This window comes from Drosophila sulfurigaster, chromosome 3 (assembly GCF_023558435.1).
Source record: "Drosophila sulfurigaster albostrigata strain 15112-1811.04 chromosome 3, ASM2355843v2, whole genome shotgun sequence".
Lineage (NCBI taxonomy): Eukaryota > Metazoa > Arthropoda > Insecta > Diptera > Drosophilidae > Drosophila > Drosophila sulfurigaster.
Window position 1 is genome coordinate 14,569,177 of NC_084883.1, and position 15,253 is coordinate 14,584,429.

At 36.1% G+C, this 15,253-nt stretch overlaps 1 protein-coding gene and 1 long non-coding RNA gene across 2 annotated transcripts in view; one reads left to right on the forward strand and one right to left on the reverse strand.

The window, feature by feature from the left end:
- The first annotated feature begins 2,338 nt into the window (after window positions 1–2,338).
- LOC133841111 (uncharacterized) overlaps window positions 2,339–15,253 on the forward strand; it is a 41,570-nt gene continuing 28,655 nt past the window's right edge. Inside the window, exon 1 of the long non-coding RNA XR_009894258.1 lies at window positions 2,339–2,640. This is a non-coding gene — a long non-coding RNA (uncharacterized LOC133841111). The remainder of the gene's footprint in view (window positions 2,641–15,253) is intronic.
- LOC133841108 (ficolin-1-like) lies at window positions 14,239–15,234 on the reverse strand. The gene is made up of 2 exons (XM_062273404.1): window positions 14,654–15,234; window positions 14,239–14,450 (listed from the first exon to the last, which is right to left on the reverse strand). The coding sequence occupies exons 1-2, from the start codon at window positions 15,214–15,216 to the stop codon at window positions 14,318–14,320; spliced, it is 696 nt and encodes a 231-aa protein (XP_062129388.1). The 5' UTR covers window positions 15,217–15,234; the 3' UTR covers window positions 14,239–14,317.

Sequence of the window (15,253 nt, forward strand, 5' to 3'; positions counted from 1 at the left end):
TTGCTAGTTGAGTGTTGCTGGTTGTTGGTATAGCAGCCATCGTTGTATACTCATTAGCTCTATCGGATGCCGCATATTTTGAGCCAATCAGCGAAACAGCTGTTGTAACTTTGATTCGAATTCGATTCGTGCCTCAACCGGTTGGCACCAAAGTCAGGTGTCTCTCGGAAAGAATGCATGAACAAAATAATTTTACATAAAAAGCAAATCAACTGCTTAAATATAATAAAAGCCGAAAAAACAAAAACTGAAGCGAAAATGACAAAAAAAAAAAACAAAAAATACAGAACAGCCCAGTCACAAACACTGGCAACAACAAATGCTAATGTCAATAAATTAAGTCAACAAAAGTGACCACGAGAGTTGCCCGCAATAAAGACAACTACTACCGCTTGAGACGGGGGAAGGGGGTGCGATCGGGTGATCACTTGGATCGGGCTCTACAAAATCAGAACAGGTTTTTCTAACAGCACGCAGACAATGAAAATTAAACCTCAATTTAGATTCAACGGCTCGAATTCGTATTCGTTTTCGTATTCGTATTCAGATTTCAATTCATCTACGATCTTTGATTCTCTCTCTCTCTGCCTATTTGGGTTTCATTTGTAGCAACAAATTTACATTCCGGCAACTCCGACAAACAGACAGACAGACGGACGGACGGACTGACGTACGGACTGACGGCACCTTCTACTCCTCGCCTTTGATTTCACCTGCATTTGTATCCCCGATAGATAACGCGACTCTACTTAATTTATTCTAATTGCTCGGCGCTGACTCGATACTAATTTCAAGCTAGATTCTCGTAACTTGTAACTCGGCCCAGCTGCAGCTATTTTAGCCAATCCCCAAGCTGCTGTAACTTAAGTTACTTTACTCAACTCGAAAACACCAACAAAGTGTCCAGTTAATCGCACTCACAATCAAGTTATTGATACATATGTTATTAATGATCGTCTTACTCCAAAATATTGAATGTATCTTCACTTGTAGCTAATTTATCAACGAACCGAAAAAGCTGCGAATATCTCAAAATATCGATTACAAGTCTTATAATTTTAAAACATATCTATTAGGCATAAATGTTTATTAACATGTTGGTAACAATTAAATTTGAATGATTTATTTATGGACTAGGGATTGTTTAGGTATATTCTTTCACTTTGTAATACAGTTGAAAAAAGATTAAAGTTACCCAAAATATATCTATAGAATTAAAATCTATTAATAATTCACTTTAGTTAGGGTAATGACTAGCATATTTATAGTTAAGATTATAGAAGGTACAATATGGAAAATGTAATGATTAGATGATCAGAAATTTCACATAGATAAAATCTGCTTGGCATTGTTTAGATGAACTCTCTCAGATAGCAATTAAATCGAAAAAAAACTCAAATTTAAGAAATTAAAATGCATCTATGAATATATTTGTAAATCGCTTTACTTGGAGTATTGATTACAATATTTATAGTTAAGATTTACAGTAAGTAGAATATAAACAATTGTTTAATCAGAAATTACATATAATATTTTGTATTATCTGCGAGTCAGGCAGACTTTGAAATTTAATAAATTTATTTCTTGGTAGCGCATTGTTCAGATTGACTTTCTCAGATTTTAATAAAACCAAAAAATCGCCAATTTTATTAAGCAAAAAAAAATAAATTTCTTTAGTTAGATTAATGATTACAAAATTTATCGTTGAGATATACAGTTAGAACAATTTAGAGGTTCAGAAATTACATATTAGAGAATTGCAGAAAGATTAATTTATTGATAGGCATTGTTTAGATATATTTATTCTCTCATATAGTAATAAGATCTAAGAAAAGCTAAAATGAATCAATTCAAATATATTTCTATAAAATTAGAAGCGCAGTCTATAGATTAAACACTTTCGATAAAGCAATGCTTAATACATTTCTGTACGTTGAATGTAACATAAATTACATTTCAAATTTGAAAATATATGATATCGAGAATGTATAATAATTCTAGTTGATTATTAAGTATCTGCTAGTCAGGCAGACTCCATTAACGTTGATGGAATTCCCGTCGACAAATTTACAATATTTGTGCTCAATTAGTCCCAATATGCAAATGAAATCAATGGAATTCCGTTGCGTTCGACTTTTGGGCTGATCACGGCAGCCCATTAGGCAAAAGCAAAGAATCGAACTAAGCATGGGGAAAAGCAGGGGTAAACAGTGTTGGGCAACAGCTGGTGGAAGAAACACATACATATGTATGTAGGTGAATGAATCGGGGCTAAATAGATAAAACGAATTCAAATGCGTTTGTCGACAAAACCTAATCAAAGCAGCCATCGACCATTCTTTCGGGACTGGGAGGGAAAAGGGGGGAGAGGAGAACAATTTGAATTGATGTAAAGTTTTAATTTATGGCCATATTCGAGCATATTTTTTGAATTTATTGCCTTGTCAAGAATGCGAGTTGGTCAAGCCCAAACGCAGTCGCAGTCGCAGTCCAAGCTAAAGTCGAAGTCGAAGTCGAAGCTGAAGTCAAAGTCTGACTCGCACGTGCTGTGGCATTTGGCGAGGCCAATATTAATTGTTATGACGAAAGGAGTTGTACAATGGTGCTGCAACAACAACAACTTATATATAGTGTGTCTATGTAAGTAAATTATTATGACTTTCACGCCCCCGGGTAATGTTTACAACGTCACAAAACGCGCACACACGGGTCTTGAGACGCCACATGATTAATAGTCAGCATGAGAAAAGTATTCTTGAGATACATTCGGTTCGATTGTATCGCGCTCTTGAAAACTGTTAAGCGAACTGTGAGCCAGATGGATATTATGACCATGTTGATGATGATGATGATGATTATTGTTATTTCGTTACTATTGTATGGATTGGGGCATGGGGACAAGTTAGCCTAAAGCAGAAGCCAATGAACCGCAGACGATGGCAACGACGATTGGTTGACAGCTGCAGATACAGATACTTTTGTCAGTGTATCTATAACTGTCAATTGTTGTTACTGTTTGCTGTTGTTGTTGTTGTTGTGTTGTGTGCGTCTGTTGCTTATGCTTATTATGACAGCACTCAATTGCTCATTGCTCATGTGACGCCTGAAAGTCGAGCAGGCAGCCGCCGCAGATACTCTGCGCGTATCTAAGTATCTGTGAGCTTCCTCATGTCCGACGAGTATCTATGCCACTCAGTTTGCCGGCCATTGTGAAAGTGAAAACCCACAAGTGTTCGCATTTGCTCTGCTCAGCTCTGCTCTGTTGTGTTTTGTTGTGTTGTGTTGTGCTGTGTGCCCTCAGACAAAGTTAATATGAGTTACACATAATTGAGTTAGCTAAGTGTCATGAACAAGATACACAGATACAACTATATGAGTACGTTCGCATACGTTCACATATTTTAAGAAATTTCGAAAGTTTGCCCCACCATAAATCACATAAATCTTATATTTCTACCAGAGCATGGGCCATTAAGCACATTCCAATTGACATATCATCAGAGAGTATGACAATTGATGATAATGGGCTTAATCAATTTAACAATTAGCACAGCATTTCTATTGCCCATAAAATGCAACTTTCTTTCATTAAATTGAGACCTTTTTTTCTGCCTCGACCTTAATCGTAAAGCCGAGACAAATTCCAAAAATAACCATAACAAATTCAGGTAAATAATATCAGGTTCAATTCAAGTGCAGAATACAAGAAAACCTTTCTCCAAAAACCTTAAAAATGTCTGCACACAAGTTACGCATACGCAATTTTTGTATTTCTTTCTATTACACACTGCATTTGTGTGTGTGTGTGTGTGTGTGAAATGTGCATTTTATGGTGCACTTTAATGGCACTGCAATTGCATTGAATTGAATTTTAATTGTGCACAAAAATAGCCGCAGCAAATGGGTAAGTCGATGTAATAAAACAAAAGCCGAGCATCGGACTCGCATATTTAATCGTAGAAGTAGTAGAACACACTTTGAACACTGGGCGCAAGCAACACGTCAGCCAGACCGGACTCATAGAATCGATTACAAATTCAACTCATTTACCATAAATACAATGCAGCAAAGGGGGAAAGGTAGCATATAGCTTCAGTCTGAGTTTGAGTTCGAGACTGAGTCTGGAGTCGATGCTTTGCCTATCAGTTCGCTTTCTGCTTTCTGCCTTTTTGTGCTTCTTTCTTTCTTTATGTAAAACGCATAGATTTGTATTCAGAAACTGACCAAGTGGGTCTGCATACGCAATTTATATCACGAGGTGAGGCACATGGAAATTATTTGTCACTTCTTTTGTGGCGAGTCAGCCATTGCCTGCCATACAAATCAAATTCACTCTAAATCGCTGATAAATAAAAAGTATTTAGTTCTCAGCGGGAATCTTTATGGTCTACCCTACAAAGTTTCCAATCTATTTCTGGAATGCATAACACTAAAATTCAATTAAAATTCTATCATTTATTTACTGAGTTTTGCATAATGTTTCACATTTGTTAGGTGTTCAAATATTTAGGCGTTGTTTAAAATTGATTTATGTTTTCTAATAATTTTTATTCATTTGGAAATGATACTCTTGAAAATTAACTTATTTTTTTTAACTGCATATGATTTAAAATTGGGGAATATTTTATCATTATTATTACGAATTATAGTTGTAAAAAGTGCAGCAAAAATATAGAAATAAAAGATAAAAAATATATAAAAATAAACGTACGATTTATTTAGCCCATTGAAATTAACTAAATTTATCATTGAATATTCTTTAATACTATTATATTATTTAAATTAAACTAAACTAATTTGTATTAATTTTTAAACGTTACTGTTGAAAATTATCTTCTCTTTCAAACGTATAACATTAATTTGAGCAAAACTTTTATCATTATTATGTTGAAATATAAATGTAAATTGCTTGTGCAGTAAAAATATAATAAAATAAAATAAAATTTGTATAACAAATTTAGGTATTATTGAGCATTAATTTAGGCAACTCAATAATTTCAATTGCTATATAAAGTTATAACTCCACAATCTGAATTGATAGTTTGTAGGTAATTTATCAGATCAGTTCACAAGCTAAAAGGCCTGACAAATGTGTAGTGAATAAATACACACAATGTATTCTGTTTTCAGTTTTAAAGTGAATTTTAAAATACTAGGTCGTGGCATACACGTTAAATAATTTATATGCCAATACAAACAAACGCAAACACAGACTCTTGTGTTGCTTAAGGCGACACAGAAAAGTACAAGTTTAGTTGTAAGAAAATAGTTCAATGAAATGCTAAATAGATTTAATGAAATACATTAAACATTACAATTAAATAAAGAGCATGGAGTCGCAATTGGTTTTGCCTTGTAGAGCTTAAATAGATTATTGCGAAACCAGAAAGGTGGCAAAACATGGGAACATTCTGCGAAGTTTGTTGCTTTCGTTTTGTTTTGTGCCCTAAAATACATACGGCTAAAATGCTATAGGAAAAGCATTTTTGTGCAGTTGCCAACGCCTGAGAGAGAGAGAGAGAGAGAGAGAGAGGTGGAAACTGAAATCAGTGAAAACGAGTCACATTTCAAAATTGACACTTCAAACGCAACGCTGCCAAGTATCTTGTGGATACACAGATACACAGTAGAGACTCTCAACTACAATACAATAAAATATATGCTGAATACATTTCAGTACGGGAAAGGAAGCATAGACTGTGTGTGCGAGTGTGTGTATGTGTGTGTGAGGCCAGAGGCCACAAAATGCTAACTATGCACAAGACCGAAACGAACTGAATCGAAACGAAGCGAACCGAACCAATCCCAACTCGTAAGCATTTCATTTTGGCCTTTTTGTCGAGCAAACGGAATCAAGAAAGACCCAAACAATTAACAGCAGATAAGCGGAAAAGTCATTTGACGTTCATCGCATTGTTGTTATTGTTGTGATTGTTGTTGTCGAACTACTTAAATATTTTAGTTTTGAGAAAAATCAAAGCAGAGCCAGAGGCAGAGACAGTGACAGAAGCAGAGACAGAGGCAGCAGCAGCGGCAGTTCAATGACCAACAGACCCGGGTCGCTTTCAGCTTTCATCAATGGTCGCGCTACATTGGCCACAAGGCGACGACGACGACGACGATAGCGACGCTCTAGTAGATATCAGCTCAAAGCATAGATACAGATACAGATACAAATGCAGATGCAGATAGAAAGATACAGCTACAGATTGATGCATGTTGAAGTGCGTGTAGTTGTTGTAGTGTGTCGCATCAGCTGCATCGCTTGACCTTTTTCTATGGCTTTGCCAGCGGAGAGCGGTCGGCAATCGGGAATAGAGCATCGAGCAGCCACAACCACAGCAGCAGCAGCAGCAACATCAACAGCAGCAGCAGCAGCAAGAGAAAAATGTCACACGCAGCCGCCGCATTTACTTCAATTGCATTACAAAAGGCAGCCGGAGCAGCCAGCAAACTGAGATACAACTTACAGATACAGATACAGATACATTTATAAAATACAGCAAAACGAAAAAAAAGTCAAAGTAGAAGCTGAAGAAAAGATCATTGGCAAACCAAAGCAAAGCAAAGCAAACGCTTCAAATCACTGAAAAATTGTCTTCTTTTTTTATTGATGTTGTTGCTGTTGTTGTTGCTGTGGCGACTCGTCGCCCATCAGACGAGCGACGCCTCGTGCTATTCAGCAATTTTTACCGTTGACATTCTATTGAAAAGTATTTGGGAATTGTAACGACGCGTCAAGAACGTCGCTCGAAATGTATCTGTATCTGTTTCTGTATATTTGTATTTGTATCTCGTATCTGTGTATCTGCGTCTGCTTACATATTTGCCAAATGTATCCGTACATTGATCGCCAAATGCCCGCAGCGTCATCGACTAGCTGAAAATATCATGCGACTTGACTCATTCACTTGCCCCTTTTGCCACTTGCGATTGCGACATGTGGCGTCTTTCTGCTGACAATTCGTTTATTCGCACTTAATGTTAACACCTTAGCTGGATAGTTTAATACACTCAATGCAAATGGTAGCTGACTAAGTCAGCGTTGAGTCATCACATCTTCATTTACATAATTTTCCTATCAACTATTGCAATTCCACAATTCACTTTACCATCTCATGACTTCACAATTCAAAGAATTTCCGTTTGAACTTGTTTCGAACGATTTAGCTCAAGTCTCTTTCGCTTTAGTTAAAGTCGTAAAATTTATGTCATCTTGTGAGCCACATAATAACAAATTTTATTGCAAACCTTTCATAACCATAACAAAAACGTCCACTCTAATTGAAAGCATGTTGCAACTGTTCTTAGCTCTCTATGAAAAGAAATTAAATGAAAGAATAATGCATTGAATTCGCTTTTGTGATGATTCCATAGAATTATGTATTATAAATTAGTAAACAATGCTTGATCTTTGATTAGAGGTTTATTTGTGTTGTTAAGGAATGCTAATACTAGAGATCGATATTTATCTGTCGATTTTTGGCCAAATCGTATCAGTCTAATAAACTTTTCTTCTGCTTTTTATACCCTCCACCCAGGGTAGAAAGGTATTATAAATTTGTGCCTTTGTAACAGGCAGAAGAAGGCATCTCCGACAAGCTTAGTTTTGAGTCTAGCTAGAGTCGTATAGTCAATAATAACTATGGTGGACTCCTATTGATTCCTGATTCATTTTATTGCAATCGGATAAACATTTTAGGATTTTAAGAAATACTTCTGTATGGCAAATTAGGCCTACTGCAATCGGGTCTTAGTTCCTTTTGCTGACAATCTGATATATTATCTGATATCATTGATATACCAAATATGGCCTTCACTAAAATTTAGGTTTTTTAAGATATATTATTTGGTGTATTTGAAGAATAATTCGCACTGCTTTGCTTTCATTCAAAATGAAGCTTTCTTACTTGTTCTTAGTCTATTTCTTCTCGAATCGTATCAGTCAAAGCAACTTAACTTAACTTCTGCTTTATAAACGATTTAGGGAAGTGTACTCTTTGAATGCAAGCAATCTTATTCAATTTTGTTTCGTTTATCAAAGGCGCCAAAGTTCGTGCCACAGAATTGAATTTATACACTCTTAGTATACAAGACTATGTATGTATATCTAAATACATACATATGTGCATATGTTTGGGTGTGTGCATTTAACATATGCAACATTTAATTTGAATTTGCCAGTAAGGCAGTTTTCTTTTTTGTGTGTTTTGGTTCGTTTTGTTTTTATTTATTTTGTTTCGTTTCGTTTTTTTTTTTAGTTTTTTTGTCGCAGCGGAAGTTGTGGCAGCAAAGTTCAGCAAATGCATATGAAATACGAATGTGATTACAAATGCGATTGCGAATGCGACTGTGTGTGAGTGTACGTGTGTGTGTGTGTGTGAGACTGTGAGTGCAGAAGGCACTCGTAATGCTGACTGCGAAACTTTAATGAATAGCAACATGAATTGGCACAATCGAAATGCTTCATTAGTTACGGGCCAGGCCAAAAGCTGCGACCGCTGCCAATCCAATCAGCTGTTGCAGTTGGCAGTTTCGCAGTTGTTGCTGTTGTTGCTGTTGTTGCTGTTGTTGCTGTTGCTGCAGCCAAATCCTGCACTGTGGCACCTTCCGGTTCTCTAGGCCAAACTCGTAGCAAACACCTGCAACCCCGTCTGGCGAGTCTGTCAGGCGTGTATTAATTTCCTTACTCGCATACAGACAGACAGATGCTAATGTGTGTGCATGTACGGTGCAACAAGTTGCAATTGCGTTGCATGCCACAAACAGTGAATAGCATTAGCTGAAGGAACAAGTCTGAATCAAACTTATTCACATCTTCAGTTTGCATATAAAACTCAAGTTTTTAATCGGTCAGAGTATTTGCACTTCGGCTTGTCGCATGTTGTGGATTTCCTTGTTTAATATGCAGATTGTGTCGCTGACTTTAATACTTTGCAACGTCGTCGATCATTTCGCTTGCTGTCCGTCCGTCCGTCCGTCCGTCCGTCCGGCTGTCTATCTGTGACTGGCCGCCCGGCTGGTGGCATGCAACGTTGGCGCGTTGCAGAAAAGCATGTCGTACAAGCGTTGTCGTCTTGTAAACCTGCAACACAAGCAACATGCAACCATGCAACGGCACCACCAACTACAACAACTACAAGAACAACTACAACTCCAGCCCCAGTCTCAGCCTCAGCCTCGGTCACAAGGTGGCACTCAGAACGCAGCCGTTTCCTTCCACAAATTTCCTTGGCCACATTTTTAATTAAAAAAAAAAAACGAAAAAGCAAAAGGAACAAATGAAAAATACAAGAAATATGCTGTGGAGCAAATAAATTGCATAAAAATAAAAATAAAGCCGTGGAATAAAATTATTAAAAGGCAACAAAAATACGACAAGAGCAAGTGAGAACAGCTAGATGCAAGTCTTGTATAAAAGCCGACCAGCAAATGCTCTTATTTCTTTGATTATTAAGCAACAAATAAAATAAATATAATAGTTCACGTAAAGAGAGATTTAGCTGCAATTTAAAACTCGACGTATACATTAGATAGTTATGTTAAATCAATTATAAACATTTAAAAAATAAATAATTCTTTTTTATGCAGAAAATAGTTTGAAGTTTTATAATCCAACCAATGAAACAATTTGATAAATCAATAATTAGACTTATGTAATAGATAGTTAAGCAGTTTAATAATCCAACTAATTAAAAAGATAATAATTCAATTTACAAATGAACTTTTTTTTAATTAATTCGATTTATTAAGTAGAAGTCACCTATAGAATACTTCAATAGTCCAATTAAATACAAAATATAATAATTTACTAATAATTCAACTTCAGATTTGTATAATTAATTAATCCAAAATATTTCTTTGCCAAACCATCTCCACTCTCAATTCGTAGTACTCTTCGATAGAGCATTCAATTCAAATTGCAAGACTGTTTTGCAAGTTGCAACTGCTGCATTGCTTGGCGATGGCGCTGTGTGGGCTGCAACCGATTGCTATCTATCGATAGTTGGCCGCACACCCAAATAATTTAGTTTATTGATTTGATATAACGATAATCGTTAATTTGACAATAAGTAATGCGCTTAATTGACTAATAAAAATAGTTTCAAAGTGTATTTTATTTGAATTCAAATTGGCACATTGATTTTTGATCAACATAATCGTTCAATGCAATCAATAATCGATCAAAGCTTCGTTGCTCATCTCTAAGCACCAAATGGAGGCCTGTCCTTGGCTGTGAACATGTGAGTGCAGCTGTTCTGTGTGTCGAGTTTGAGATACGCTTTACAAGAATTTACAGATTGCCAACATTAATTTTTATGCATCGACTTTGGGGTTGTGGAATCCCAGTGGAAGTGTGTTCGTAGATACTGTATGTTAAAATATGTTTGCCTATAGAAAAATGTAAAGAATTGCATATGAGCTACGCCAATTACTTTGGCATCATGTCAGTGAATTTATCTCCACCTAATATGTAAATGGCAATGCTTTATAAAAACATTTATTATTCATCATTAGAGTAAAAATTAATAAAAAAAATTGAATAAGAAACCATACAAAGCGAATTAAAATATATAAATATAGATATATAAATAGACCATTATTAAAAGTTTCAATAATACATGTATTTAATCTAATCAACCATATAAATGTCTGTGATTGTATGTAAATTTAATAAATCTTAAATGTTTTATAACATATGGTTACTAGACTTCAGATAAATTGATTAGTTGCTGATGCGAATTAATATATTAAATAAATAAATCAATCAAATTCATTATTAATTTAACGATAATATAGACTCAGTAAGTGATTGTTTGTTTATTGCCACATGATTGAATACCTGATTTATTGAAAATTTATTCTAAATTTTATTTAGAATTCTACTAGATTTCTACAAGATATATACTACACTATTACTAAATGTATACAAGATTTTGAATGCCTTGAATAGTTTCCCTTGGAGTCTGCACCGATTTAATGAGTTACATAAATGAAAAAGTAAAAATCATGATTAATTTAATTATTTGTTAAAGAACTTCCCTAAAAAACGTGTTTGTCATGTACGGGAAGCACTTTGATCTCCTCGCTCTTCATCTTGTCGTCGCATGCTGTCGTTATGTGCGGGGCGTGGCTGGAAATCATGTGTAGCTATGCAGGGTATTGTATAAGTTTGGACATCCGAGTAAGCACATACATATGCATATATACAAGTATAGACTCGTACATATTTATGTACATGTGAGTGAATGTAAATGTTTGTCGATTTGTGGCTGTGGCTGTGGCTTTAGCTGTGACTGCTTCCTCTTATCGTGAAGTGCGGGTTCAAATGTTGATAACCCATGACAACTGAGAGTTGTCAGCAGGCATTTACATACATAATTTCAACAACAAGCCCAAAAACCAAATGGGAAACCAAATGGGAAAATCGTTTAAAAATGCAAATGCCGCCACATCGACCAAATAGTATTCAAATCAGTCCATGGCTCGACGTCGTCGTCATCGTCATCGTCATCATTGTCGTTGTCGTCGACGTCGACGTCGTTGTCGTTGTTGTTTCCTGGCGCTGCATTTGTCAAACACCGCGGAATTAATGAACCGCAACGGCAACGCCGATTTGTATCTCATGGATACTGCAGCAATAACACTAACAATAACACTAACAACAACAACAACTTTAACTACGAGTACAAAGCATATTTAGTGCGGACTTTAGCACGCGTGAAATATTTTCACATGGCACTTAATTTATTTGCAGGGCTCGGCCCCTGTCCCTGTTTCGGTTTCTGTTTCTCTTTCTCTCCATCTGTCCCTCAGCTCCATTTCCCCAGCCCTGTCGTTTACCCAGCCCTGACTCTGCCACAATGCTATTTCCAGGTGTGAGAGACCGACCCACGTGGTCGCAGCTCAAACTGGAACTGGGCAACTGTTCACCTGGTCACCTTGTGTTGTATTTTGTGCGCAGTCCCCCTCTTCCACCTCACTTCGCCTCCCCTTCAATACACATAAATATCACCGTTTGTGCACTCGCACAACGTTCGTTAGTGACGTGAATTTTTGCATCTCTTTTTTTTTGCTTTTTTTTTGTTGTGTTTTGCTGTTGCCGTCAATTTGTTTGCCAATATTTGACAGCCAGTGTCGCGTATCTCAATAACCCCGCTGAGGTTTAGCAACCATTTATGCCGGCATTTCAGAATATATGCCCATTGTAGGTGTATGCAATCAATTTCGATCGTGCTGGCATGCCTGGAATTTCTCCAATATTTCTTTGGACTTCAATTAAAATTCTAAGTGTACAATAACACTGCGAAAAATGGGTTAGGTCTTGGACTTGGCAAATGCTTCTACGTCAAACGTTTATGCGGGCAAGCACTTCGGGAAAATCTTAATTGAATTCGCCGAAGCGCTCATATCTTTAGAAATAGTTTTTGATTTATAATAATGAGATTAAATACTGGAATAGGATTACGCACTGTCAGGAAATTCCACAAGCAGCAGTTGCTTAACTCTGATTAGGAGAATGCTGGAAAACCCCGTCGAGAGACTGTAATTGAATAACTAATAATTTTACATTTTGACGAAATTTGAACGTAACTGCTATCGTAATACAGATTTGTGTATTATAAATCGATTAAGATAATTTCACTTCGTTTAAGAAGATGTGTAGAGCTTTGCTATATACAAAAATCTGCAACAATAAAAAATTAACAGTTGTTGTTCACCTGTTAGGCAAATAAGTTATATTTTTCATTATTTGAAATTTCTGTTCACATAGCTTAAAAAGTATGTAGAATATTTGTATTTCTATATTTGATTTTCAACTGGTTAAGCAAATAAGACTCATAAATGTAATTTCAAATGAAGATGTAGCTGGAAAGTTTAGTTTAGTTAATAAGTAGATTTTTTTTTGCATATTTTACCATTTCTATAATTTAATTGCGAGGGCTCAAAAATGTTATTAGAAACTTACTTACTTTAGTTTACTATTATTTAATGATTACAAATATAAATTAATTTAGATTTAAACATTTTACTTCAAATATACATATGTATATGAAGTTTTATTATAAAGTATGTCGTACTTTTACCAATTAATAAAAACTTGTTGATGTTATTCATTCAGTTAAGCAGATAGGGCTCATCAAATTTCATAACTAAAAACATCATGCCAAAGTTTACTTCATCATATGTAGAGTTCTTGAATATTATAAAAAAATAAAATATTGTCAATCATTTAGTTAAACAAATTAAATTCATAAAGTTCAATATCAGAAATTTCATTTCATATAATGGAGTAGCTGGCAAGTTGTTGGTAATGTTATTTCAATAGATCGGTGGACACGTATAAACGCAGTTAGCACGTGTGGCCTGTCAATCATGGGGAACTGTAGTGTTGGCTCAACCAAGTATCTTTCAGTCTGCCTGTCAATCTATATACATAAGTGTATGTATGTATGTATGTGTACTACATTACACGTTTATGTGTGTGCTTTGTGTAGTTTTAGTATGTCGTTTTAAAGCCATCAGAGAGTCGTGCTATTTGCTCAGAGGCCAGCCACACAATTGTCACTGTAATCAATTTCAAAACTGTCACTTTGACAGCCCAACTTGCACTCTACAGTCGACACTCTACACTATATGCTCAAGATGTGCCAAATGTTGTAGACAAGACGTCTGTGTCCCATTTAAAAAGACAGCATAGTCATATATATGTATGTATGTATGTCTGTATGTATGTGTGTGTGTGTACCTTTGGTATTATGTATTTATCATAAAAACCATTTTATCGCTTCCAGTTCGGTTTGCTCCACCCGTCAGTGTAAATATTTGTTCATTTGTTTGTTTGTTTGTTTGTCGCCTGTTCAAGTATTTGTATGCATTTTGTAGGTGGCACTCAATTGTGCTGTCGTCGTCGTCGTCGTCATCATATTCATATTCGTTGGCACTCACCGGTTATTCAGTTTACCTAGAACAAAAGAGGTATTACTCAGCTTGTCAGAATGAAAGTAATACTCGAACTCGCACTCGCATTCGCAGTCAGACTCGTACATCGCTTGGCCTGAGTGACAGCTTAGGGAACTAGACAGGAAATGCAGACAGCTATTCGGTTATGATTTATATATGAACTATAGAAGATATATTCCTTGAGCCTTGCACTTCTGTTAAATACCTAGAAGTGACTTAAGATTGCTAAATATAGCCACAATTCTTCGAATTGATTAGATTGCTTTTTGTTGATACTAGTTGATAATCTCTGTAATATACGCGTCACAAAAAGAGATATTGCAGTGTAACAAATTTTTGAAATTCACTAAATTTATTTCTTTGGTCGTATCATCATGTGCACTTCTTTATAACTATATTGATCGCCACGCCAGTGATACCAAGTTATACCCCGACCGACTTGATCTATGTCGAAATCTCCTTTCAAGTAAAGTCCATTCAGATTACTGCAACAAAATATAATTTCAGAATGTTAGAGATAGCATTTGAACAATTCTTAATAATAGAAATGGGACTTCAACAATTCACAATGAATATTTCTCGCTTCCTAATAACCTCTCCAATTCTTGCAACTAAATATTCAAGATTTTTAAAAAATATTTAGTTCCAATAATCGCTAACATCTTTACAGTTAGACAGACTCACTCACCTGTAATGCGTTGTCTTGTACCACCAAGCACCTGTGTAATCGATAGCGCTATTCCTGACAGAGTCATCATTATCCCGATCATAGGTTGAGAATTTCACGTTCTGATGAAATTTGAGTCCATCGCCAGCAGTTCCCGAATAGTTTCCCAAAGTGTTCAGACTATACGAATCTTCCTCGCTGCCAATAGCAAACAGATCATAGCTAGCATAACGTGTTTGTCCCTCAAAATCTTGCAGATGAACGTAGAGTTCGTGTGGTTGCGATGTGGTCAGCAAGTGCAGCGTATCCAGTCCAATGAAGAAGCTCTTGTCCAGCTCACCGAATCCTTGTTTATAAGCCGCCCAATTCCTGTAGAAATTCACCGAGATATCCGAACGACGCTGAATGACCAACCAAGGATTGCCATCGTAACCCGCTTCACAATAAACGGATAAAATTTGATCCCTGACTTGTATCTTGTAGATGCCACTTGCCGTGACAGTCGAGCAGGAATCAGGATACTGTTTGTCCGTGGCTAAAGCCAGACAAACAACTGACAAAACAATGCAGAGAATTGTCTTCATTGCTGTTCCGTATCAATGAAGTAATTTTGCGGGGTCC